Source organism: Elephas maximus, chromosome 9 (genome assembly GCF_024166365.1).
Source record: "Elephas maximus indicus isolate mEleMax1 chromosome 9, mEleMax1 primary haplotype, whole genome shotgun sequence".
Classification (NCBI taxonomy): Eukaryota; Metazoa; Chordata; class Mammalia; order Proboscidea; family Elephantidae; genus Elephas; species Elephas maximus.
This window is the reverse complement of record NC_064827.1, coordinates 79,883,008-79,910,806: the sequence shown is the minus strand read 5'-3', so window position 1 is coordinate 79,910,806 and position 27,799 is coordinate 79,883,008. Positions and strand designations below refer to the sequence as shown.

The window sequence follows — 27,799 nt, the reverse complement described above, 5'->3', positions numbered from 1 at the left end:
CAAAGCCTGGCCCTCCTGGGCCTGAGGACCTCCTCGGTGGTCCCGCTGCTGTCTGCTCTGGGCCAGCCCCATGGTCCTGCTGGTTGCCAGCACTCAGGCCTGCTCCTTGTCGGCCCTCCAGAGCCGTTCCTTCACCTCAGGTGGCAACGTGTTAAACAGGTCCTCCTCCACAACCAGGCCGCTGCGCTTGAGCAGCGGGCACTCGCCCAGCTCCACAGGCAGGCACTCTAGCCGGTTGCCTCGCAGTTCAATCTGGGTCAGGTTGGTCAGCTCACCCACCCTCGAGGGTAGTGACTGCAGCACGTTATTGCCCAGGTGCAGGGTCCGCAGCTTTCGGCACTGGAAGAGCTCCGGTGGCAGGGCCTCAATCTGGAGGGGAAGGAGCAGAGGGTGAAAGTAAGATGGATGTGGCTCAGGCTGCGGGGCCTCTGGGCCCAGGGCTTCCCTTCTCTCCCTCCTCCAGGCACCAGCACCTCCTCTGATGCCCGTTCCAGCTCTCCAGGACCTTGGGCACCAGCACCATCTGGGCCAAAGTCTGGCTATCTTCTACCTGTCCATTAGGTCTCAGCTCAACAGTCACCTCCTCCAGGAAGCCTTCCCTGACATTCTCCTGGGTAAACCTATGGCACCCATGCCCCCACCATGATACCTCCATGGTGAAACTGCCTGGTTACTTGTCTGTCATCCCCTGGACTGTGGGCTCTAAGAGGGCAGGACAGGATCTGCCTGTTCCCTGCTGTCCCCCAGCATGTGGCATAGTAAGAAGCATAAAATACTAGCCAGTCACTATCAGCTCCACCCCGATACCCCAGGGTTCACCAGAAGCCAGGTGAGGCTATTGGTCACAGCTGCCAAGGTTTAAGAACAACTTATGCAAGCAAAGCAGCACATTGAGAAAATTCCACACCCTAAACTGTTTGAGAACTGGGGAGAGCTTACCAACAGGGAAGAGAGAATCCCAGCTGTGTTACATTCTTTCCCTGGGCCTCAGTTTCCCCATCTGTCGTGTCACAGGCTGATCATGAGTGCAGCAGGCCCAGTATTCGCCACTCAGAACTCCTATTCTGATTTTCCCAAGTTTCCTGATGGCGCAGTGGTTAAGCGCTTGCCTGCTACCTGAAAGGTCGGCGTTTGAACCCACCAGCTGCTCCACGGGAGAAAGATGTGGCAGTCTGCTTCCGTTACAGCCTTAGAAACCCTATCGGGCAGTTCTACTCTGTCTTGTAGGGTCGCTATGAGTTGGAATCAGCTCGAAGGCGGTGGGTTTGTTGGTCTGTTCTGATTTTGCACATCTGAATAGGCAACACCCATCTGCTGCATACTACAGGACTGCTCTACAGGAAGCACTCGTACTATAGGCTCTGCTCTGAGCACTGCTCTTATGAGCTGATTTCACCCTCACAGCCGTTTGAAAATATTCTTCTCATTTTGGGAGCCATGGTGGCACAGTGGTTAAGAGCTTGGCTGCTAACCAAAAGGTTGGCAGTTCGAACCTACCAACCGCTCCTTGGAAATCCTATGGGGCAGTTCTACTCTGTCCTATAGGGTCACTATGAGTTGGAATCAACTCGATGGCAACAGGTCTTCCCATTTTACAGATGGGGACACTGACACCCTAGAGAAGCTAACAGAAGTCTGCTTCTAGGAAGTGGTGGAGCCAGGTGATCTGGTTTAGCAGTCCATGCTCTGAGCCACTCTGCTAATGGTGTGCACCGTTAGTGGAGCAAACAGTGGGGCTCGGCGGTTTCTCCTGGCACAAAGGAAGAGCTCCATAAATGCCAGGTTCTTCTCCTGCCCTTCTGCTGAGTGATCACCTATAAATGTGAGTCATTACTGGGTCTATTGTCCTAAAGCTACTCCCTCCAGCTATCACGGGTAGGAGAGACCCCCACAGCAGGGCAAGAGTCAGGAGACCTGAGCGCCCATCCGATGTGAAGATGATGGAGACTGCAATAGCCACCCTGAGGGTGCTCTGTCACCGTCCCCATTTCCTGCTGAGGAGGCTGAGGCCCACAAAGGCAAAAGGCAACACTTGTCCGAGGTTGCATAGCCAGAGAGAGCAGGATATAAGTCTTGCTTCCTCAACTCAGAGCCTATGCTCTGTTCTCATTCTGCCAAATCAGACACTCATTTGAGTATAACCTTGGGCAAGTCCCTTTCTCAGCGGCTCCCCAGAATGCCTCCTTCCCCTTGACACACCCTCCTGCTTCCCTGGTGAACTCCCTCCAGGCCCACAGAGAAAGGAAGGCATACCCAGTCACTTGGCTCCCCACCACAGCCACACTTGTCCTTTAGACTTCAGAAGTATCACCCAACACCCCGATCCCATCCTCTCCCACCACCTCAAGGACCTCATGTGCCAGTGGCTCCACCATCAGCATTTAGGTGGCCTCAAGTCTACCTGGTCTTAGAAAAATGACAACTCTCCCAGGAACCTTCTGTGGCTGCTCACTGCATGGCTCTCCAACCTTCGTGACCAAATATCCAGAAAGAAGCTGTCTCTCTTCTTGGTCCACTGTGATCCGGCTTCTGCCCCAGTCCACCCTTGTAACTATCCAGCCAAGGTCACCAAATGTTCCTAATCTACCAGACCTGAACCCATTCTGCTCTCACCTGACTCCTCCCTGTCCTGAGACCCTCCACACTCCTGCCCGGCCTTCCTCTTCCACAGTCCACCCCTCAGGCTCTAGCCAGACTCCCTCCCTTCTCCCTCCACCTTTCCCCAGAGATCTCATCAAGGATTCCAGTTTCACCCATGAGCTTCGGGATGATATCTCCTTGAGCTTTAAGCCTATTCAACATGGTCTGAATGTTCCAGGAGCCCTCAACATCCAGCACGGGACACACCCTCCCCCTCCACAGACCTGTGCTTCTTCCTCCATCCTGTGTCACTGGTCCTCCATCTACCTGGACAGCCAAGTGAGAAACCCGTGAGTCACCCCAGACCTCTCCCTTTCCCCACATCCAACCCATCCCCATGTCTACGGATTCTACCTCCAGAATCTCTCCCAAATCCATCCATGTCTCTCCATCCCTAGCAGTCTTTCCCAGGTCAAGCCACCTCCCCTCTCACCCACAGCTACACGTGGTCTCCTAACTGAGCTCTCAACCTCTCATCCTGCCCCCTCGAATCCACCCTCCTCCCTGCAGCAACAGTAATTTCTCAAGATGCAAGTCTACTCACTCCTTTACCCACCCAATCAACAAGAATTTGGTAGACATTTGCCACAAGTCAGGCATTGAAAAAAACAATCAAGGTCCCTGTCTTCAGAGCCCACAGCCTGGCAAGGGGAAACGGTCTTTGAACAAATAAAAATGCAACTGAAACTTAAGTGGAAAAGAACAGGACCCTACCATTCCCCTGCGGACGGCGCTATCCCTGCTCCTGAGATAAAGTCCAAATCCCAGGGGCAGCTCATCTCCCTGCTCCTTTCCACCCCACCTGGGGCCTCCCAGTCATCTTTCAGTTCCCTACAGGCTGAATGTACTAGATTCTCCCTTTCCTTCTCACCTGGCTAATTCCTTCTCATTCTTCAGGGGCCAGGTAAAATGTCTCTTTCTTCAGGAGGCCACCCTGCCCTGTATTAAGTCTGGGTTGGGGTCATTCCTCTGTGCTTCAAAGAGTTCTTATCACACTGTATGTTAATTGCCTTGTTACGTGTCTTTCCCCACAAGACGGTGAGCTCAGTAGGGGCAGGGAGTGGGCCTTGGTCCTTCCCAACTCCCTAGCACCTTGCTTCAAACCTGGACTATGGGAGTACTCAAAAAACATTTACTCTGACAGGAGACCAGAGGAACTGAATGGTGCCCGGCTACCATTACTGAATGTTTTGTTCAAAGATTCTATAAAAGGATCTTGATCAAAAAGGGGAAAATGCACCACAGAACTTCAAATTCTCATGGAATCCAAACTTTTTGGAGCCAAGGCTGGATGAACCCCCGACACCATTGCCCTAGGATAATCTTTAAACCTTAAACCAAAAATATCCCCTGCAGCTTTCTTAAAACCAAACGATAGTTTAGCTTAACTAGTAAACAATGCCCGCCTTAAGCATTGTGTTCTTTTAAGATCTATATGCGACAAAATGGACAACTGCAACTCGAAAGATTAGATAGTAAACTTAGAGGGCAGTGAATCTGTGTTAATGGAGGAGGAACAATTCGGAAAAGGAGGGTGAAAATGGTTGCACATCTTGAAGAATGTAATCAATGTCACTGAATTGTACAGGTAGCAATTGTTCAATTGGAGTATGTTCTGCTGTGTATATTCTCAACAACAGCAGAAAAGAAATTTTTAAAAAATTTGCTGAGTCAACGAACAAATGGTTAAATGAATAAAAATCTTCCTTGCCATAGCAATAGTTTAAACCCGGGAAAGTAACACCTAGGGGACTGAGCCCAGACCTGCACCCATCCTGTCCCTTCCCCACCCATGGTGGTTTACAAGAGCCATCAAGCCCCTGAGAGTGAGGAAGGAGAGAGGTTCAGGGCTCAAGCTCAAAAGGAGGAGCCTGGTTAGGATAGGCGCAAGTGAACCTTTTTCCTATAAAGGCCTCTGGTATTCCAGAGGGTGGGGACAGGACATGATTAAGCAGTATGCTAAATAGGGTGTCCAGAGGGTCTCCTTCCTCTGGGACAGTGTCCCTGTAGCCAGTGCCTTTCCTGAGACGTGACCTCAGCCAACAGGCATGCTTGGTGTGAGCAGATGGGGCTGAGAACAGGATGGGGAGCCGGCTGAAGGCTGTCCTATACCCTCCTCTACCCAGTAGGGGAGCAAGTCAAGCCTTGGTGCAGCACCTGGGACAAGGCAATCATTACAAAGGGTCGTGAGATGACAGAGGAAAGTCAGAACCTGTTCATGGAGTAATCTGACTCAGCTCCAACACTGTGCTCTGGGTGAGCTGCTTAGTTTTCCCTCCATGTATGAAAGAAAGGGCTAGATTTTTACAGGGATTCCCAAACTTGGCTTCTCTCTCAAGGGATTCTCCAGATTAAAGCAACCTGAGACGTAACCCTTGCCCTTCTACACATATGTGTGCATTAGTCATAATTTGAGTGGGGGAGATAAGAATGTGTCACAATCCTTAATTTATGGAGAAGACGAGTCATTTGCAGAAAGACTGGAGGAAGGGCTTCTAAGTGGTCTGAGGAGTGCCTGAACCCTCCAGTCTGAGTGATGCTGGAGAAGGTTTGTCCTTTCCTGAGGCCAGGGAGGAGTGTGTGTGTTTGGTTTTTTCTGGGGCTCTCCTCCCTCAGTGCCTGGACTGCTGGAGAAAAGCCCCCTTTGGGGAGGACACAGGAGGGCGATGGGAGCATTGTTTAGGGGTGGCACTAAGCAAGTGCTCAATAAACCAACTGGAGCTGCTTTAGTGCCACTGTCTGTGAGGAGTGCAGAGGTGGGGCTGAATTAGGTCTCCCCCTCATCTCCCAGGCCTCGGCCTCAGACTTCTACCACCATCCCCTAATGGCGAGAATCTCCACCCTGAAAGTAACAACCAGGCAGACTTGTTCTTTCAACCGTCAACCTCTCTGCAGGGCCCCAGTAAGAGATGGGTGGGAGAGGCCACCTTCCTAGCTGCTATGGCTTTGTTTCCACTGCAGAAGCCCAGGCCACAAAGCCACAGGAGAATCCTGCCCTTAACTCCACATGCCTACCTCTGGGGAAGGGGTTTAGGTGAGGGGCTTCCTCAGCCCTGGTTCCTTCAGGTGGGTCCACCCTCAGCTGGTAAGAAGCCAGGCAGGGGGCTGGCACACAGGGGCTCCAGCTGCCACAAATGGTTTCGAGGACACGGGCTCCCACACTGCCTACCCAAGTCAACCACAGTGATTTGCAGTTTCCTCTCAAGCAAGGCAGATAGTAACAAGCCAGCCCCTACACCAACTGTGCTTCACCAGCCCCCAAAACACAAGAGGATAGGGATGTGAGCAACACCAGGAACTGCAGAGACTATTTGGTCTCACTTCAGCAAGTACCAGCCACCTACAGTTTCCATTCCTGGTGGCTCCACGTTGGCCCCTCAGCTCCAAATCCAGGCAGGGCCAAGCTGAAGAAGATACCACAAGCTCCGGGCTAAGTTCCACCTTCTATAACCCAGCCCCCAGAGAGAACCACAAGCTCTGCACCTGCAGATCCCTGCCTACAAGGAACCTGGCTCAAAGTACACCCGGTGAGAGGCCCCACCTGACTGGACCATCTCTGCTGGCAGCACCACCCCGCTCAGAAAAACTCTGCAGCACTTTGTGGCAAAAACACAAACTAGGCCCCCATTCCCAAGATTCTGATTCGTCGGTCTGGGCTGGGGCTGAGAGTCTGTGTTTTTAACAAGTTCTCTCCTGAGTTGTTCTGAGAACCACAGGTGGGGAGTCCAACTTGGGCGCACCAGACAGTCCCAAGACTCCAGGCCTCCTAAACACCCCACCACGGCCAGTCCACCCGTCAGCCTACGTGCCACTCACCCGGTTGGCTGTGATGGCCAGATTCTGGAGGTTCTGCAGGAGGCCAATGTCAGCAGGAAGGAAGGTCAGGTTGTTGTGGCTGAGGTCCAGATAGCGCAGCTTGCGGCAGTAAAAGAGCTGGGTGGGAATCTTCTCGATCTTGTTGCGGTTCAGGTAGAGGCGCTCGAGGTTGGTGAGGTTGCCGATCTGGATGGGGATGTAGGCGATGTGGTTGTACCACAGCTTAAGGCAGGTGAGGCGGTGCAGGTGCTGGAAGCTGATTATCTCCTCAATGGTCTTGAGGTTGTTGTCCTTCAGGTCGATCTCCTGCAGGTTATGGAGGCTGAAGATGGAGTGAGGGATGCGCTCCAGGTCACAGCGGATCAGCTCCAGCTCCGTCAGGTTCACCATCTTCTTGAGGCTGTTGAGGACAATGAGCTTGGTCCCCTCATTGTTGATGGACAGCTTCTGCAGGTGCACGCCCACGTCCGTGACCACCTGTGGCAGCTTGCTCAGGTTGCTCTTGAGCCGCAGCACCTTGAGGCGCTTCAGTTCTCGCAGCCCATCAATGACGATGTAGCGGTTGTTCTCTGCGCTCAGGTTGCCTGTCAGGTGCAGCTCCTCCAGGGTCTTCAGGCTGTAGATCCACAGTGGGATCTCCTTGATGTCAGTGAACTTGATGTGCAGTGCCCGCAAGTTCTCACGCAGGAAGGCCAGGGCGGGAGCCTCGATCTTGGCTGCCGTATGGTACAGCCACAGCTCCTTGAGGCCAGTGAGCTGGGCAATGCTGGGTGGGATGGTCACATCAGGGATCAGCTCCAGCTTCAGCACCTCCAGCTCCACCAGGTCAAACACAGTGTCAGGGATGCCACTAAGCATGAATAGGTGCAGCTCCAGCTTGTCCTGTGCGTTCTTGGTGAGCCGCTGCCGCAGCTTGTCCAGTGTCCACTCGTTGTTGAGGTTCAGCTGCCGCAACTTGTTCTCACTTACCTCCGAAAGGAAGACGGCGAAGCGCTTTGAGTAGAGCGGATCATACTGGTCGATGAGGTGAAGCATGAAGGCAAAGTCATTCTTGACATCGGGGATGTCACTATAGCTGCTCTCCTCGCGAATTGACTCAAACGAGTACTTCTTGAGGGAACGCCGCAACATCCACCACAGCGTGTACATGCAGATGAGGCCGTAGAAGATGACCAGGCTGATATAGAAGGACGCCAGGATCTTGAAGAGCGTGGCCAGAGGGTGAGCACAACGGTAGGTGCGGTAGCCCGTCAGGCTCTCGATGTCCACAGTGCAGTCCACGTCAAACTTGATGTTGTGCACATAGTAGACAGTGTAGCAGATGATGAGGATGAACTTGATCACCTTGATGATGGTCTGCCGCATGTAGAGGCGGTACACGATATCTCCCTCCTCCACATGGGTTCGAAACTTCTTCACCTTCTCAAACAGTGCCTTGGCTTGCTCCCCTTCCTTCTTGTCCAGCACACCCGTCTCTGAGCGGTCCACGATGCCCTGCTCAATGCGTGACTTGGTCCGCTGCAGCATGGGCACGGTGGCCTCCACGTCCTCGCTGACCGTGGATGACTTCTTATCCATGGAGCCGTTCATCTTGCTGAAGGCTGGCTTGGGGTCACTCTCCTCCACCACCGTCTCTGACAGGGCCCGTGTGGTCCAAGGCGAGTCAAAGCACTTGAGCAGGATAGACACAAAGTGCTCCAGCTTCGAGCTGGTGCGGGGGAACTTGAACCAGAAGTTGCTGCAGGCCAAGAAGATGAGTGTGTGCAGGAGAACCAGGTAGGGGAAGTACTTGGCAAACCAGTGCAGCCGATTCTCATAGCACACGGCATCCACATAGTTGTACTGGTGCCGGTCCAGGTCGTACTTGATTCCTGTGGGGCCTGTGTCAGGAGTCGGCAGGAGCGTCGTGTTGGGGTAGGTAGGCTCCGGGCTGGGGGCCACCCAGCCCCGGAATGAGTCGTTGCAGGAGTCCTTGGTGACCCACTTACAAGGCAGGCAGATCATCTTGTCCTGGGTGACCTGCAGCGTCCCGCCAAACACAGCGATCATCAGCATGACGATGGAGATATAGTCGGTGAACACATCCCACCATGGCTTCAGAATCCGGTACGCTGGCTGTGTGTCCGCAAAGTAGCGGAGCTCCGTCACTGGAATCATGGTTCAACCTGAAAGAGACCCACAGGCAGAGGTTATCACAGAGTGGCCTGGGTTTCCTGGAAACCAGTGGTCAGGGGAAGGTAACAACAGTCACCTAGTCTTGTCACCCCATGGGACAGCCCACGGTCAACTCTTCTCCACAAACTACATGGTGACCTGTTGGCTGGGAAACCACCATGGAGGAAAACAGGAGGTATTTTCATTTTACAGACAGGAAGACTGCGAAGTTGGGCCCACGCAGACAGATCACTAACGTGGCCTCACCATCTCCTACCTCGCCTGTCCCTCACACTAGAATCTCACTCTACATTCCAGTAAGACCATGAGGGAATTTCTGTCTTTACTATTCCATCCTATTTGTGGTCAGATTGACCTGAGGGCCTTGTTTATAACTCTGAGTCCACCAACGAACAGGACGCAGCCATCACGAAGCTGCACGAGGGATCTGAAGACATTTCCGTGACATGTGAGAAAAGCAAACGGTAGTCCAGTGGGTCACATGAAAACTCATTTTGTAAAACAAATAATGAAGTTTTAGAAAAAGTCCACCTGTGTGCATAGGGTTATGTCTCTATAGGATTGTGCGACCACTGAAGGAAAACTGGACGGGCACACACAAAGGGCTGTTAAGGACACGCTCCTGGGGGCGGGAGCCAAACAGAAAGAGGACAAGAAAACAAAATCGTTCTCCACCCCAAACCTGGATGATCCGATTATACCTATGCACTGATGTGAATTTATCTGTCTGTGTGCATATATGTATGTGTATAAAGAAACCAAAAACAGCAGCTGAAACTGAGTCAGCGGCAGCAGATTCCCCCACTCTGCCCCTGACCCCGCAGGTCTAATTCAGGAGGTCTCAGGTGGAGCCTGGGAATTGATTTTTATCACTTGAGTTCAGGGGTTCTAATGACTGGCAAAGTTTGAGAAACGCTGAATAAGAAGCCACATTTAGGAAATAAATCCAGCCAATGACACACAGGAGGTGCCAGCAAAATAAACATGGAGGAAGGAATCATGTCTACCTCCAGGAGGCCTTCCCTTGGGCCATCCGTGGTCACCCTGTGAAGGGCAGCTGTTCTTATAGGTATTGTGTGTTCACGGGAGAACACTTAGAGTAGTATAAAAAGCATAAAGACAATAAAAGTCACTGTAAAAACACCACCCAGGGTTACCCATTGTTAACTTGTCAATGAGTAATACCTTTCCTGTAAATTTTAAAAAATAAAGTGATTTTACTGGACACCCTATTTTGTAAACTAGACTCTAGATTTTAAAGCAAATACCTGTGTTTTGCCAAATGGGTCTGGTTCTCTGCAGAAGAGGAATAGGAGTACCTGGGTTAGGAACTGGGCCACCTTATTTCGATTACCGGTAATATTAATAATGACATGGTAACAAACTCTTCACGAAATGGGACCTCCCTGCAAATGCTAAACGCTTCCCATCTCCAGCTTTTCAAAGCACACTGGAACAGGTGCGGGGGGGCGGGGGTAGGGGACAGGACCCTCCTACCTTAGGGAGGTGGAAACGGGTACTTAACAGAGGTGATGGTGGCTGCTCTGTTCGCTGAAGGCCTGGTCTGTGCTAGTCAATGGGCTAAGTGGTTCCCACACAGGCTCTCACAGAATCCTTTCAATGGCCTGGGAGGCAGGGCCTGCTTTTAGCCCCATTCCACAGATGAGGGAATTAAGGCTCAGAGAGGTGAAGTCACCACCCAATGTCACTGTGCTAGTGAGTGGCAAACACTGAACCCAAGTCTGTCCCTCCACTGCCAAGTTCACATCCTCACCACTGTGTGAGGCTTGTTCTCCACCTGCTCAAGGCCCCACACACAGGCAGTGCCGAGAGAAACCAGGCCCAGAAGTTCAGCCTCTGTGCCTCGCCAAGGGTTACCAGAGCTCAGGTCACCACAGGGCCAGCAGACACTACCACCCGCCCTAAGCCGGCGGCTCCAGCCCAGGGGACAGCCCTCCTGGTGAGGCCAGGCCTCTCAGGCTACGCCTTGCACCCACCCCACAGGAAGGCCCCAGGCCCTCTAATGACCATCTGGCTCCTCACACCACCCACACTCCTGGGAAAGTGGCACTCTGGGGGAGGGCCTGCTGAATCATGAAGACTGCCTCCAGCTGAGAAACACCCTTCCCTCACTTCCTGACTCCCAGTGTCCACATCCGGACGGGGGCCTGCGGATTGGGACCGGAAGGGAGGAGGGGCCAAGACGAGCAGGCCTGAGGGCATGTAACAACCTGCCCAGGAGTCCCATATAAGACTGCCATGCCACACACAGGCAGAGTGCCAAACATTTGGGGTGGGGGTAGTTTATGACCAGGCAGGATGTGGTCACAACTTCACCCTATTTCTGAGGGGTAGTAGAGTATGTGTCAACATAAAGGAGAACACCCAGTCCCCTCACAGTGAGGAGTCACCTATGGACTCCTGCTGCCTTCCTGACCCCTTCAGCTGAGGTGGGAAGTGATCACAGCTCTGTTTTACAGGTGAGGGAACTTGACGCTCAGAGAGGTAAAACAACTCGCCCAAGGTAGGAAACAGTCCATTCCATCCAGTATGTCTGACTCTTACCCACTCCCCTCCCCATCACACCCAGTCTCCAAGCACAACCTCAACTCTCTGCTCAGCCCTTTGGCCAGGTCCTGTGGGAGCAACAGAAATGGCCAAGCTGTATCCTTGCCTCAGTGTCTTCTTGGTCCAGTGTGAGAAGGTACAGGAGAGAGAGAGGAATGCCGAAATAACTGGGCCCATGTCAGATGAGGGATACCCACGGCTACAGCAGGACATGCTTAGGCAGAAGAGATGGATGCCAGCTCCCCACTGGGAAGGGCTGCACAGAGGAGACAGTCCCTTCGACTGGGGCAGTGTGTGGTGGGATAGCACCAGGGCAGAGGTAAGAACTGACCCACGCAAGGCAACACCACTCCCCAAAAACCCAGGAAATGGGCTCCACGGGCAGAGGGGCCTCTACCCTTCCAGCTACCAGTTGGGGGGATAGTGTGCCCAGTCCTGTGCCAACCCTTGACCTGGAGGACCCAGTGCCTCCTCAGTGCAGGGCTGTTACCATTCCCACGAGGCAGAGGAAGACAGAGAGGCAGAGTCATGGACCCGGGTCACAAAGCTAAAAAGGGGCAGGACTGGGATGCCAGCACAGGCTAATCCTTGTGCAGGTGATCTGTCCCAAGGGGTCACCTCTAGCTACACCTATGTTCCCGTCTCACTGCCCCTCTTGGATGGAATGTTGGGAGAAATCAGGAGAGGGGGTGCAGATGCCAAATCCAGGGCCCCAACAGGAGAATGGCCAGGTGCCTGCCTCCCAGCACAAAGTGGCTTCTGCTCTTGCATGGCTCTTGCTGGGAAGAGGGAGGAAAGGACGCGTTAAGTCTGGATGAGCTGGAGACCAAGCTTTGAGCCCACGCTCTGCTTCAGCCTCACTGCAAGACCTCCAGCAAGCTCCTCACTGGCTCTCAGTCTCAGATTCCTCACATATAAAATGGTGACTATCTTCCAGGGCTGCTAGGAAGTCAATGAAATGTAATGGTTTTAAAGTGGGACGGGCAGTCAGTTTTAGCTGGTATCATCATCTATACTCAGCCTCATCACCTGGGGAAACCAGAAGCTCCTTGAGGACGGCAATCTTCTGCACACAGTAGGGAGTCAATAAATTCAGAACATCTGAAGAGGGGGCAGGGTAGGAGTGGGCGCAGTGCAGGGCACTGGCCTCAGGGCATGGTGGGAGGAGAGGGCAGAGCCAAGTTTCAGGTGGATGTGGGGCAGGGTAGGGTCTTCAGGGGGAGAGGGAGGAAGCTGAAGCCAGCAAGCCTCTGGGCCCTCCCTGTTCCTGCCCAATCCTGGGGACCCTGAGGAAGGAAATGAATCCTCAAACAGGTGGGGAGCTCCAGTAGATTCTTTGTTGCAGCCCCAGTCACTAGTACAGGGACCCAGCCAGGAGCTTGGTCTCTTGAGGTGACTGAACACCCACGGTTCGAACAACTCCCCGTTTAGAGACTGACAACCGATCTGGTAAGCCCAGAATCCTCACAACAAGCTCAGGAGGTGTCCATTGTTTCATCCTCATTTTATAGATGGGGAAACTGAGGCGCAGAGGGAGAGTAATGTGCCTGACCACACACAGTCTGTAAGTGACAGAGGTAGCCTTCCAACTCAGGTCTGCTATGGAGCCCAGACAAACAGCAACTCTGAAGGGAGCCATTCAGATGGCACAGACCCACCAGGACAACTATCCCTGACGTACACCTGAGTGTAGTCAGGAAAGCGCAGGAAGGGGAGCGGGACAGTTTTAATGGAGTGGGGGGACCTTTTCTCTCAGTTACGATAGGTGTCTTTTTCAGGAAGCTTCCTGCCAGGCAGTGCATTTGACCTCTCCCTGGACAGTCTTCCATGCTCAGCACTGCCTCTTAGCAGACGTGTGGACTGGCTTACCACTCAGGGCCTCAGTTTTCCCATCTGGAAGAGAGCAGAGAATCTATCACAGATATGCCCAGGCTTTGCAAAAGGTGGGCCAAGGTACCAAGGGGTGGGTCTGCCCAACCTGGATTCCTCCCTCCCCAATAATGTGTAGCAGAGTTCTGGCCCCAAAGCTCCCCCAACCCCCCACCACAGACATCCCTTGTCCTGACTGTTCCCATATACCAAAAATATTTATTTATTTATTTATTTTTGTATATAGGAACACTGACTGTTCCTATATACAGTGAAGAGAAAAAACGACTGTTCAGGAGCCAGGCAATGCTTCCCCTCTTGGCACGCTGGCTTCCCCATCCATAAAATGGGGATGGTATCAAATGCCTCATCTAGCTCTCAGAATATCAAAATCACAGAAATGGGGTTTCCTAAACCACTAGTATGTTGGACCTTAGGCAGGTGGGGGACAATCCCCACACAGCAGTGAAGGAAGATGTGAGTTGGGTGATGGAGGAACAGGCCTGGGTTCAGTGTGGGCTCTGCCAATTACTAGCAGAGTGACGTTGGGGGCTGTCTTCATCTCTCTGAGTCTTAGTTCTCCCAAGTGTGGACTGGTGCTCAAGATAGGTCCTGCCTCCTGAAGTGTTTGAAAGGCCAGGGCCTGGCGTAGGAATGAGCAGGTGGAGGGGAGAAAAACTGAGCCCTCCCCAAGTTTCCTGGTCTTCAACAGGTACTTGATGAGTGAATGAAAAGTGCGTACCACCAGAGCAGTAATAGCCTGAGGAAGAAGGAAAACCCAGAGGGCCACAAACACCTGGGGAAGAAACAGAATTAGAGGGCACACAAGAGGTAGGCAATAAGTGCATCTCAGTACTGTAAAGAAGTCACTAGAATGTGACAGAGCCTTTTGGGGGGAATGACATAACTCTGTATGTACTGCCATTTTGGAAAAAAGATCCAGGAAAATAATAAATAAAACACAATCCCATTTTGATAACCCCCTGACCTCCCTGCACTATGAAGTGGGGCTATTTCTTGGAGTGGGAGTAGGATACAGAATCTTAAAAAGGAAACTTTGAAATTTTTGCCAGCATGCATTACCTTTGCAATTAAAAAACAGTATACAATTTAATGAGTGCCCTGGTGGCACAATGTTACATGCTTGGGTGCTACCCGAAAGGTTGGCAGTTCAAACGCACCAGTGGCTCTACAGAGACAAGGCCTGGCGATCTGTTCCCATAAAGATTACTGCCTGAGAAATCCTATGGGGCAGCTCTATTCTGTCCTCTAGGGTCGCTATGTGTCAGAATCAACTCGTCAGCACACAACAATAGAAATTAAAATAAATACAGTTCCAAAGAAAGAGCGAGCAGCTGTCAGGTGTGGGGACCAGGCATTCTTTGTAGTTTTGAGAGGGCGGTTTGAGTGTGGTACTAAGAAGTTGGGTCGGGTCAGGTCTCTGCCCCAAGAGATGGAGAATTTGGTGAGGATAGCAAATACAGGACAAAGATGAAAGAGTTTGAAACCAGGGTGGCTGAACAAAGATAAAAAAGAAATGTGCCTTACTTTTTCTGGGCTCTGCTCTAGCTACTCCTCCTTTTCCCAGAACTGTTGTATCCATTTCACCTGGGGCCGGTGCCCACCTAGAGGGCAGGAATTAACACCTACCTCTGAGGCAGACTATTCGTAGGGCAGCTCAGGAGGCCATAGGCAAGAGACCACAGAGGGGTGGGGACAGAGGTGGGGAGCTCTTCAGGACACAGACCATTTCAGATTTATCCCTGGTCTCTTGTACAAAGTCTAGAATACAGAAGACTAAAGGCTAAAGGCTTGCTGAACTGAGCTGAGTCCAAAAAAGAGAGGTGGTAGGAGGGAGGAGGGCAATCATCTGGGAAAGACTCTAGGACAAAGAACCCGTTATAGGAATGTTCATCACAGTGTTGTTTATACCCCAGGAAAACTGGAAACCACCCAGGTGCCCATTATTGGGTGACTGGTTAAATACTTATTAAATGATGGTCATGGGTTGAATTGTGTCCCCCCCAAAATATGTGTATCAGTTTGGCTGGGCCATAATTCCCAGTATAATGTGGTTGTCCTCCACTTTGTGATTGTAATTTTATATTCAAGAGGATTAGGGTGGGATTGTAACACCCTTACAAAGGTCATACCCCTGAACCAATGTAAAGGGAGTTTCTCTGGGGTGTGGCCTGTACCACCTTTTATTTTACAAGAGATAAAAGAGAAGCAAGCAGAGTTGGGGACCTCTAATCACCAAGAGGCAACCCTGGTGGCGTCATGGTTAAGTGCTACAGCTGACAACCAAGAGGTCAAATCTGCCACGCGCTCCTTGGAAACTCTATGGTGCAGTTTTACTCTGTCCTATGGGGTCGCTATGAGTGGGAATGGACTCAACGGCAGTGGGTGGGCGTAACCACCAAGAGAGCACTGCCGGGAGCAGAGCGCATTCCTGCACGGAGAAGCTCCTAGTCCGAGGGAAGACAGATGAGAAGGCCAACAGACAGAGAAAGCCTTCCCCTGGAGCTCACGCCCTGAATTTGGACTTTTAGCCTGCTTTACTGGGGGGAAATAGACTTCTCTTTGTTAAAGCCATCCACCTGTAGTGTTTCTGTTATAGCAGCACTAGGTGACCGAGACAACGATCATATGATGGAATACCATGCAATGATAAAAACACGCTACAGCAAAACGCTTGATGGCATGAAAAAGTGTGCAAAGCATGGTAATCGCAAAAAAGTAGGTAACAAAATTGTACTAGAGTAACCCTTCTGCCATAAATTAACAGACATACACACATTGAAAAATCTAGGTAGCGTTTTTATATTGAGGCTGTTTTTTTTATAGTTCTTTTCACCCCAAACTTACCTCTATTTTCTGTTACGAGCATTGTTATTCAGGTAATTAAGAAAAAAAGATTTTTTTTTAAATTACTATTTCAAAGGATGAAGAATAGCTAAGACATTTGGAAGAACAAGGAAGAAGGCGACATCTACCAGATATTGAGACTTATCATAAAGCTATAGGAATTCAGACGATGTGGTATTGATGTAGGGATAGACAAACCAACTGACAATGAGTCAAGAAGAGACAGCCCAGAAAGAGGCCTTCACACTTCTGGAAACTTAATACATGATAGCACTGGCTTTGCAGGTCATGGGGAAAGAAGGCGCTCCCATGGACGGTGCTGGTTTGTGGTTATTCATACGAAAAGAAGTGCAGCCCCAGCTCCCTCTTGCACAAAAATAAATTCCAATGAATTAAAGATTAAGGCAAAACTTGAAACCATTTAAAGGGAAATTTCAAGAGACTATCTTAATGTCCCTAAAATAGGGGAGGGTTTCTTACCTCAAAAAGTACAAACCCTTATAGAAAAAGATTGATATATTAATCACATTAAAGTTAAAAAGTGTGTATACCAAGGGATATGATAAACAAGTGAAAAGAAGTCACAGATGGGGAGGAGATATTTGCAATGGGCATAACCACCAAGGAATTAATATCCAAGATAAATAAAAATATAAGAAAAAGATGATCCAATTAAAAAATGGCCAAAATACAGGAATAAGCAATTCACAGGAAAAAAAGGCCAATGGAAATTAATGTATGAAATAATTCTTAGCCTTATTAGTAATGAGGAATCCAAATTAAAACAATCAGATACCGTTTTCTCCACGAAGATTAAGAAAAATGTTGGATTCTTGGATGAGGAGTTTGGATGCACAAACCTGATGACCCAGTAATTTCTCTCCTAGGTATAGACCTTAGGGAAACTCTTCACACTGGCCTGAGAAGCCACAGACAAGAATGCTTACTGAGGAATTGTTTGTGATAATAAACACCAGAAATCCATCAACAGGAGCAAAGATAAATAAATTGTTCTATGCATACGATGATACTTGAAAGCAATTAAAGTTAATGAACTTTAGCTAAAAGTATCGAGGTGGATAAACCTCAAAAATAATGTTGAACTCTCCCCCCCTCCAAAAGCTATAGAATGATACCCGCATTATACAAGGTTTTCTATAAGGTAATGAAGGTACCAAAAACAAGCATGGAAATCACCAACATGGTAATTTCCTCTAGGAAGGGAAGGAAACGGGATTGGGGAAGGGGCTTCAACTGTACCTGAAATGTTTTAAAAAGAAAAAAATACATATGTGTATGTGTGTATATATATTTAATAAAACACACATACACCCGTGAGGCAATTATTGCAAAACATTAAAGTCTGACAAAGCTGAGTCCTGGCTACAAAGGTATCTGTTCTAGTCTTCTTTATATTTTCCTGTGTGCTTAAACTATTTCATCATGAAAAATTTACCAAAAGCAATTGCCCATTTCTATCCTCCTGGCTGGTCCTCTCCTACCTCTACCACAGGCTTGCGGTCGCAGCAGCCACTGTGCCAGTTATTACCAGGGCAGCAGACCCAGCTCCTTCCACCCTGCCTGCTCCTCACCAGGCAGCAGCACCAGTGGACTGCGTGTCTCCAAGGGCACTGCAGAATGGGGAGCCCCACTCCTGCCTGGCCTTGTCCTGCCCCAGGGAGACGCAGAGAAGCATGAGATGTAGGCCTGCTGTATCCTACAAGGTGCAAGCAGGTAAAGAGAAGCTGGACCAGGTCCCTGGGCAGGACTGGGGCATCCCTGTCCCAGGGGTGCCAAATGAGCAACCCAGAGAGCCACCGTCCTCCCCTCAATGACGGGTGGATCTGAGGGATGCAAAGAGCAAGAGCTTTGGAGTTGGGGGGACCTGGATTCAAATCTAGTCCTAGCATGAAATAATTCCATGACCTCAGGCAAATTATTTAGCCTAAGCCTCTGTTTTGCAATTGAAAATAGAAATAACGATCCTTACCTTGTAGATCTGTATATAATGACCCGGAAGATGTCCAAGAAATATTAGGGAAAAAAAGACAAGATGCTGAACAGTATATAAAATGTATGATCTCATTCTTGTTTTAAAAATTATATTGCTAATAAGCTTATTACTATACACACATAATCCTGGAAGGCTACTGTTGCTGCTAGTTGCCACTGAGTCGGTTCCAACTCACGGCAACCCGCGTGCAGAGGAGAACTGCTCCACGCTAGACCTGTAAGTAGTTAGGTCTGAAGACGTGTAAGTTTGTAGGCGGTTGTCTACGCTATACGTTCTTCTATTGTTTACATTTACTTTTATGAGTAAAAAAAATACTTGGAAAAAATCAAAAGGCCTTCCTTAGAGTGTGGTTTCTGAGGACTGTAAAAGGTAAAAAAAGGTTACTCCTGTCCCTCCCTGAACCACCCAAATTACACACACATTTTAACAGGGCTATTAAAAAAAAAAAAAAAAATGGAAGAAGAGTGGGTTAGAGTGCAGGTTCCAGGGTGAAGCAACTTAAATGCCAGCTCCACCACTTCCTCACTTCGGGCCTTGGGAGAATGACTTTTCCTTTCTGAGCCTCATTTCCTCAACTCTCAATTGGGAATGCTATAGTACCTATCTCAAAGGGTTGCTGTGAGGTTATAGACTATGGTCAAACACAACACCTGGCACAGGGTCCATGCACTATCGTCCCCACAACCCCACCCGCCATCACAGAAGCTCCTCCACCCCCCAGAATTCAGTAGGAAAATAGAGTGAGGTGAGAACTAAGTCACAAGCACAAATGCCTCCAAGCACAGACCAGACCACCCAGAGGCTTCCAGGACCTCCTGGGACTTCACAGGCTACACTTGGAGAGCCTCAGACTAGAGACCTTCCCAAGCTGAGGATCCAAGAAAGGACAGAGGTTGGAGAGTTGGCTGTCTGCACTCACGACCACACCTTAGGTATCAATTGTGCTTACGTTACCCGACTGATGCTTCTTACTATCAGGGAAGGGAGCCAGAGAAATGGCATCCTGTCCCCTCTGTCCAAGAGGGAGGCCACCCGAGTGTGCCCCAGATCCCAAGTTGCCCCGCAGAGATTTGCTGTGGCTCCCACACCTGAGTGGTGGCGGGCAGGCGTGGGTCGCCGGGTGAACAGGGCACAGAGGGCCTTTTGTTAAAGCGCAAACAGACAGAGGAGAAAACTTCCCAGGCGGGAGGGGAGGGGAAGGCTGGCACCCTCCTCCTAGTCCCACAGATGGGAAGGCCTTCCTTCCAACACTCTTCCAGCAGGAGGGAGAAGGGCTTTCCCTAAGAAGCCTCCTGGGTCAGCACCCCAAGCCACATGCTTCCTCTGGTCCCAGAGCCAGGAAAGGGATGGAAAGTTTCACCCGTCATTGGGCACACAGAGGGTCCCCTCCCTACAGTGGGGCACTACCTTGTAAGCCCCCACACCCATACCTAGCTGGGGTGAGTCAGAGGCCAGAGATGGGGGTGCTGACTGGCTTGGCCCTGTAGAAGGGCACACCCTCTATTCAGGAAGGAAGAGGGGAAAGCAGTCTGGGGCTGGGGGGAGGGGCGAGTTTCCAAATTGCTGTCACAACTGGGCTGGGCCTCCCAAACAGGTTCATCCTCCTGCAAACTGGCAAGGGCGTGGCCAGCCCTCCAGGCAGGTGAAATGGAAGGTTGACAAGTTAGAGACACCCATTTGGGCCTTCTCCCGTATCCACGCAGAGAGGCAGCAGGCCAAGCTCCAGGTGAAGGCTCAGGGCCTCCCAGCACCCACCAGGCTGAGCTCCCAGGTACTGCGCACTGATGCTGGGCTCCCAGTCTGCACGGCAACCAGGAAGGCACTCCCCTGCTCTACCAGTGTGACCTTGGGAAAGCCATTTAGCCTCCCTCCAATTTCCCCATCTGTAAAATGGAATGATGAGCCTATTCCTTGGACAGTTGTAGTGAAGACTGAGTAAGATAGTTCACATAAAGCTTTTGGAACACAGACTGCTACACAGTAAGTCTCTACAATGTCATCTGCTGTTACAACTATGGTTTGTTTTTTTAATTTTTATTGTGCTTTAAGTGAAAATTTACAAATCAAGTCAGTCTCTCATACAAAAATTTATATACACCTTGCTACATGCTCCTAGTTGCTCTCACCCTAATGAGACAACACATTCCTTCTCTCCACCCTGTATTTCTGTGTCCATTCAGCCAGTGTCTGTCCCCCTCTGCCCTCTCATCTCCCCTCTAGACAGGAGCTGCCCACGTAGTCTTATGTGTCTACTTGATCCAAAAGCTCACTCCTCACCAGTATCATTTTCTATCTTAAAGTCCAGTCCAATCCCTGTCTGAAGAGTTGGCTTTGGGAATGGTTCCTGTCCTGGGCTAACAGAAGGTCTGGGGACCATGACCTCTGGGGTCCTTCTAGTCTCTGTCAGAACGATTATGGCAGATTTTATCAGCCTCTTTAAGGGTGTGAAATCTGAGGCCCAGAGAAGTGAAGTGACCTGCCCAAGGGAACACAGCTAGAAAATGGTGGGAAGATCCACCCTGGGTTCGACTTTCTATTGTGCCATTGCCTTGAAGGCAAGCAGGTCTCCTGGGCTTATCTGGGCACCCAGATCCCTAGAGATGCTTCCCAGAACAAGACCCCCGTTTCCTTGGGGGTGCATGGAAACAAGGTCTCCTCAGGGGACCCTGGCAGGCCATATTCAGATATCTCTGGTCTCTCAGGTACAGCTTTAAGGAAACTTGGGAAGGGTGCCCAGCTCTGGGTTTGGGGCCAAGAAGGCAGGTGTTGGGTCTGTGCCAGTGGGGGTAGGGACATGAGGGGGCCTTAGAGACAGGTCTTGACCTGCTTTGAACTCCAGCGCTGCCTTCCTAGACAGGTTATGAAATGTGGGCACAAATAGCCAGCTGGGGGATGCAACAGTCAAGAGAGGCTGCAGGTGCAACCTCAGCTGAGATCCCAGGGGACTGGACACCAGCCAGGCACAGCCAGGCAAGGGGAAGGACTGAGGGTGCTTTGCCATGGGTGAGCTACCTACTACCTGACTCTGGGCTGGAGGGGGGCTGCCCCCAGTGGCCCAGCTGGAGGATGCAATGGCCCACTCCGAAACCAGGATTCCCACATTCCCCACCCTCGCTGCCGGCCAGTGCATTCGTCATGCCGACTCCATCAGAGGGCATGGGTTTGGCAACAGTGCCTCTGAGGGTGTCCAGGTGGCATGTGAAAGCCGTGGAATTTTACAGCCACGTTTACTCTGGTGGAACATCGCTCTAGGCGCGAGGCTATATTGCAGCAATCTATTTAATTTTGAGGTTTTAAACCCTCAAGAGACGTTTAAACGTAGACGAACTTGCTAGGAGACGGGAGATGCAGCAGGAACACATCAGAAAAGACGTCTGAGAGGCGCAGGGAACAGTTGTGGCTGGAAATCAAAGCTCTTCTCAAAACCTCAGGCCCAAACATCCTTGCGAAGGAAAGGTTAAGTGCCCCCCCGCCCCGCCCCGCCGCCCCTCAACACATACACACAGGGAGGTCACTAAAAAACAGACGTGCAAGCCCTGGGCCTGGAGGTGGGGAGCAGGGGTTTCACCCTACTTCAGACCAAGTGTGCCAGCTCTGGAGGCTATGAACTCCTTCGTCAGAGGTGGGGACCAGGGCTGAAACAATCGTCCCTGGGCAGTGGTTCTGCGCGTGGTCTGCAGACCACCAGCCTCAGGACTGCTTGGGGGATTCTTCAAAGCACAGATACTAGGCCCTAGCCCCTAAGTGGTGATGGGACCCAGGGGAAACAGCATTTTAAGCAAGCTCCCCAGGTGACTCTGATGCTCCCCAACCCTGACAATCTTGAGAAAAAGCCAGCAGGCAACAGAAGGTGGGGTACGAAGAACACAGGCTGTGAAGGCAAACAGACCCGCGCCAAGTCTTGGCTCTGCCACCTAGAAGTTGTACAACTTTGGGCAAGAGACTTGGTCCCTCCGAGTCTTGGCCTCCTTGTCTGAAAAACAATGAACCTTGCTCCCATCCAAAGGTGTGGTGAGGCCGGGCTGAGTGAATGCACACAGGCACCCAGCGCAGCCCAGCACCTGGAGCACTGCCACTCTAGGGGACTATCGGATGCAAAGGCTCTGCTTCTGGGGCTGGGAAGAAGAGAAGAGCTGGAGAAGCAGAGCGCCATTTAGAGAGGCAAATCCTGAGGCTCCCTGACAGGAAGCATCTCCTGTGAGAAGAAAAAAAGACTCCAGGAAAAGAATGGGAGAAAGAGAAGTGGGAGAAGGAGGAGAGTAAGCTGAGAAAAGCTGCCAGGTGAGGCACAACAGCAGGAGCTCCAGCAAAGACCTCGTTCCCAGCCTGGATTCTGCTACACATCACTCTCCAGACCCCATACAACGAAGCTGCTCAGGCCAGAAATTTCTCCTTGCTGAAACCCAACCCGAGATCATCCAGATGCCCCCAAAGGGCAACTTTAGACCCAGGTCACAGGGTCTTTCCCTTCACCCTGCCTGCCCACCCTCTAGACAAATACCCGAAAGGAGCATTCCAAGGAGATCAAGACTAAGGCTTCCTCCAGATATCGCAAGGGTAAATCAAGTCAGGGTCACCCTGTTCCTGAAGGGCCAGGAAGGACCAGACTCAGCAAACTCAGCACTTTGTGTGTGTGTGCCTGTCTGTCTGTCTCCACAGGAGGCCAAAACCTCTGAGCTACCCTATGCTGCTCCCTCCAAGTCATCCCTGGCACTGAGGAGGAATTCTGATCTCAGATAAGCAGGACCTGCGGCTTCCTGCTCATCACTGCCTAGCAAGAGCCGGGCTCAGGCCTCCCCTCTTGGGGAAGGGGGGCAGAGTTCCTCAAAACCAACAGGAAACTCCCACAGGGAAGGGCCCAGGTTTGCTGACCTTCTCCCAATAAACAAGGGAACAGACAAAATCACACACCAGGCGTTTCCCACTTCCCTCTGCTATTGTAAATGCCCAGACAAACAGCTCGAAAACCCCAGGACAGTGAGAGACAGGAGGAAGCAGGAGAGGCGCCAGGACGTTCTGACAGGACTACACAGACCTACCTCTTGCCTGGCAAAGATGTCCAGGGTCCCAGTAAATGAAACAAAAGCAAGCTGCAAAACCATAGCTCTAACATGACCCAATATGTGTACAAATAAGTAAACAGTAACAATAGATGTGAAAGAATATGCCTCTCCCCATTCACAGTGATCATCTCTGGAGGCAGGATCATGGGAGACTTTTACTTTCCATGTTGTATTAAAAATCCAAACATTATAAAAACAGACAATGAACATGCACCTATGTTGGCAACTACCCCCCAAAATAAGATTACTATTTCTTTAAAAGTCCAGGCTGGGAAGGCTCAGCCCTTCTTTCGCAAAAACCTGAGGTGGGAGTGGGTGGACAGAGGTGTCAGGCAGAGACTAACTGGTCCTGACCCAGGATTCCAAGAATTTGGGTTCAAGTCCCACAACCCTGTTTTCCTTTCTGATGACTTTGGGCAAGTCAAGTCCTTACCCTGAGCCTCAGTTTCCACATCTGTAAACAGGGGATAACAGCCACTGCCCAAGCTTCCTAAAATGATCAAATGAGATCACTGATGTGGATGTGTTTTGCAAATTATAAAGCAGTCTATATACACAACAGCTACGATTAGGAAACACTTCCTAGGACATGCACTCTGCTACATACCTTACCTATGTCAAATCCTCAAAACATTCTGAAGGGAGGCATGTACTAACACTATCCCTTTTTTACAGATGAGGCAACTGAGGCTCAGGGAACTACAATGACTTGCCCAGTCACTCAGCAAGCACGTACGTAACAGGTGGGACTCAAACCCAGGACTGACTACAGAATCTGGATCATAAGCAGTGTACTCTCCTGCCTTTGCAATCTTTTCCAAAGTATGGGCCAAGGAACCCCCATCTCCAAAGATGTCTATGTGATAAATAAGTGTGGGGAAACTTGATTTGCCAGCTCTGTGTTAGAGATTCACCACGCTCACCTCAACACACTCAAGGCTCTGAAAAGTCCTGCTGCAAGGAAAACAAGTTACTGTTTCCTAGAGTTAAGAGACCACTGTGGCCAAATAAATTGGTGTTCTATGGAATACATCTTGGGAAATGTGGTCCCAAGGCAGCATATTAAAAACTCAGCCTGATAAGATCTGGAGTGAAAAAGAGAAAAACAGGGATTCATAATGAAACTTAACACTGGTATTCAAAGAGCATTACTCAGTTGGCCACCGACTTGGGAGACAGAGAAGAACTCTGTCTTTTGCCAACTCTGTCCTGGCCTAGAGTGAGAAACGCAAAGGACCATGAAGCGAAGATGTTGCCCTTTGCTTCCTACGCTGGGGAAGGCATCTGACCAGCCTGGTGGGAAGGGGCCCAGTCCTTACCCCGTGGACGGCTCTGCTATCTTCGTGGTGTTAGTTGTCGGTGCTGAGGGTGGCCCACGTCTGTCTGGGCAGGGTCCTCGCATTCCCTTTGATCCATGGAAGCTGCCTCCCTACAAGGAAGCGAGAGCCACTGTCAGCTGGGATGTGTGTGACTATTGCAGATTTACCTGCTGTTTTGCTGACATTTTCGGAACATCTGCTCAGTACCAGGCCCTGGGCTGGGCTCCGGGGTAACAGGAAAGAATCAGGCAGGGTGCCTGCCTCCCAGAGCTCGGTCTACTGGTGAGATGCCAAGTCAACAATTACAATCTTGAGTGCCCAGGGCTCCACTGGGGGGAATCCAGGAGCTATGGAATCACAGAAGCACAAGACTCAGACTAGTGGGGCCAGGGAAGGCTTCCCGGAGGAGGTGTTGCCTGAGTTGACTCCTGAGGAAGAGGAGGGGTTGGAGAAGAGCATTCCGGGCAGAAGAAATAGCACATGCTGGACTGGAGGGAAGAGAATATGACACCCAGAGAATACTCAGTGGTTCAGATGGGCTAGATCTAGGGCCAGAGGTGAGAAGTGGCAAGAGATGAGCTGTAGTGGGGTGGGGTGGGCTGGGCCTAGGCAAAGATACAGCCTCTGCCCAGGCATATAACCTCAACTCAAAACACAAAATCCACTCACCATCTATCGGCCAAGAAGCATTTAGTGAGCATGTACTATAGGCCAGGCACTCTGCTCAGAACTGGGGATACAAAAGTAAACAAGGTAAATCGGCAGGGTAGGGAGAGAAGTGTGATTGGACTCTACTAGGGGTAAGGTAGAGAGCTGTGTGAGCAGAGAAAGAGCATCTAAACGAGCCAGAAGCTGGGAGTGTGGTACAGACATTGGGGAAGGCCAAAGGATAAGCAGGAGTTAGCCAGGGAAAGGGGAGGGGTCTCCCCAAATGAAGGGACCTAAACAGATCCAGGAAGGACTGTGGAGTTTTTCAGTCATTTATGCAACTGAACATTTATTCCACTTACTCATTCCAGGCACTGGACTGGGAGGAGAGAAGTGGAAGACAGTCTCTACTCTCATGGGGAGACAGGTCAATAACCCAGCAATTCCACACAGGGTGATGACAACTGGTCAGTAAAGCACCTAGAACTGTAAAGGCACAGAGCCCATCCAAGTCAACCTCTAACCTTGCCCCGCCCTCTTCAGCAAGGATGGGGACACCTACGTGGGCAGTCCAGTTACTTGCCCATGGCAGAGCCAGTACCAGATTCAGCCTCCAAACTCCCTGTCACTGACTCTTCTACTCCTTCCTCTTCCTGGAAGCCTAGCCTGACCACTGTCTGCATATTCACCCAGAGCTAATCCTTCTGTTACTCTGGGCTACATCTGTAATATCTCTATTATACTGGCCACACCGTATCAGAACTTATGTGTGTTCCTGTCTGCCTCTCCTCCCAGACTGTATCTCTGAGGAGGCCAGGTACTATAGTTTATTCATCTCTGTTTTCATAGCACCATTCCTGGCCCCGGACAGGTACTTACTGAAAGATAGTTGAATGAATGAATCAATCAATCAGGGGATAAAGAGATGGTGTACTGGGATCTAGGGCCCCACATCTGTCCCACCTAACTCTCCATGAAACCTTAGCCCATTACCTTGTGCCTCAGTATCCCTATGTGAAACCTGGAATCATCTCCACTCTCAGGTGATAAGTCAAGAACCCTCCTGATTCCTTCCCTCCAACTCCTGCAGGTGAGGTTTAGACCAGACCAGGCAGCAACTCGAGGCCCAACCAGCTCCGCAAGTTCTGACCCACTAGAGCAATCCTCAGGAGCCCCTACTACCTAGAAAGCCATTAAAAGTTTGCAGAGGAAACTGCTTCTTGGTGGGTGTGCCCAAGGGATGGAGAACAAATGGATTTGGATGAGTTTAGGGGGAAGTCAGAAGCATTTCTTGGGCCCCACCTCTGTGCTCCACAGCCCCCAGAAGGCCAAGGGGCATTAGACCCGAGCCCAAAAAACTTCTAAGACTGGGAAGACAGGGAGGCAAAGGACTGTCCCTTATGTCCCAGCATCTCCCCAACAGCCTGTCCTCCAGCACAAGCCATCTGTCCTTATCACCCCTTATGAGCCAGAAGACTTGACCTTCACGGAGGCAATGCCAGTATGACCGAGCCACCAGCACTGCCCTGCCCTGCCCTGCCCTGCCCAGCCCAGCCCCTCTGAACAAACTCCCACTCTCCCATACCCTCCACAGGAAGTATCTCCAACAGCAGACCTCCCCCGCCTTCCTACAGTTTGTCTGTCTGCCAGTTTGTCTGCTCCAGAGGGCAGTATACAGTTTGGCAGGGGCTAAGGGTCCCATAATGAAAACAGTGGGAAAGGCCCTTGAGAGGCTTTCAACTCCCCCAGCCACCTCCTCCTCAATTTAGGCCCAAGCTCTCTCCCTCCACAGTTTACTCTCAAAAGGGTTCCTGAGGTAGGGCAGAAGAGCAGCTAGGGGAAGTGTAGCTCACCAAGGAGCCACCAACCCTTCCAGCCAAGTCTCCATCAGGACAAAGCTGCCAGACAACCCCCTAGACCATCTATCCTCCTTCCCAAAAAAGGCAGCAGTTGCATCAGCTGAGAAGCAGCCTGATCTTGGTTCACTCCAGCACAGACCAAGGGAAGCGGCAGAACAATCATGAACCCCAAGGTCCCCAAGCTATGCTCTTTCAGCCTGGGAGCCAACTCTGCTGGATATTAGCTCACCAATAGCTAGGCCAGGCCCAGACCTCATCCGGTCTGGCTCTCAGGCCCATCTGGATGCTCAGGACGTGGGCAGGGTTGGGGGCCTGTCTTCCCTGGAACTTTAGCCCAGGCAGGCCCCAAGAGGCTAGCCAGGGTTCCTGCTCCCAAGTCAGGGCACTGCCCCAGCCTGGTCAAGAGAAGGAAAGGGTCTAAGGGAAGAGGAGTGGGTTAGGAGCCCAGAAGAAAGCAAAGAGACAGTCCAGAGATGGAAGCTCTAGGAAGGTGGGTGTGCGTAAAGAGGTGAGAATCTGGGGAGAACCCAAAGGGGTTACAAGGGGGCATGAAGGAACCAAGGCGGAAACTCCGGTATGTGAAAGGCAAGGTGCAGTGTGGTGCCAGGGTGGGGCCATAGAAACCCGGAGGATGAGGGAGCCCTCAGGTAGGCCGGGGTGAGCGGCTGTGGGGAGGCCACTACCGAGCCGACCCCAAAGGGCAGAGCGGGCGCTGTCCCGGGCGCCTGGAGCTGGACAGCTGGCCCGGGGCGTTTATGAGTAGGTTTCGAGAGCTGACAGCCGGTGCCCCTTTCCCCACTGCACCCACTCACCTGGGCTCGCCGCGCCCGGCCGCCCAGCAGGCAGCCCCCACACCCCGCCGCTCGCGTCCCGCCGCCCGCCGCTGCGCTCCTCCGGCGCTTCCTTTTGTTTGTCCCTCACTGCACCACTTGGGCACCTCCACCCGGAAGTGACGTCACC

General features: G+C 51.2%; 1 protein-coding gene across 1 annotated transcript; it reads right to left on the bottom strand.

The window, feature by feature from the left end:
• Positions 1 to 93: 93 nt before the first annotated feature.
• LRRC8A (leucine rich repeat containing 8 VRAC subunit A) lies at positions 94 to 27,799 on the bottom strand. Its single transcript, XM_049895596.1, has 4 exons — positions 27,652 to 27,799; positions 24,333 to 24,442; positions 6,457 to 8,621; positions 94 to 369 (listed from the first exon to the last, which is right to left on the bottom strand). Exons 3-4 carry the CDS (start codon positions 8,611 to 8,613, stop codon positions 94 to 96), a joined length of 2,433 nt encoding a protein of 810 aa, XP_049751553.1. The 5' UTR covers positions 8,614 to 8,621; positions 24,333 to 24,442; positions 27,652 to 27,799.

Bases quoted from the DNA above. Each gene is read 5' to 3' on its own strand.
- LRRC8A (XM_049895596.1), bottom strand. From the start codon at position 8,613: ATGATTCCAGTGACGGAGCTCCGCTACTTTGCGGACACACAGCCAGCG. The intron at 370-6,456 runs GTGAGTGGCACG...CTTCCCCTCCAG, and splicing joins TGGCCATCACAGCCAACCGG to ATTGAGGCCCTGCCACCGGA.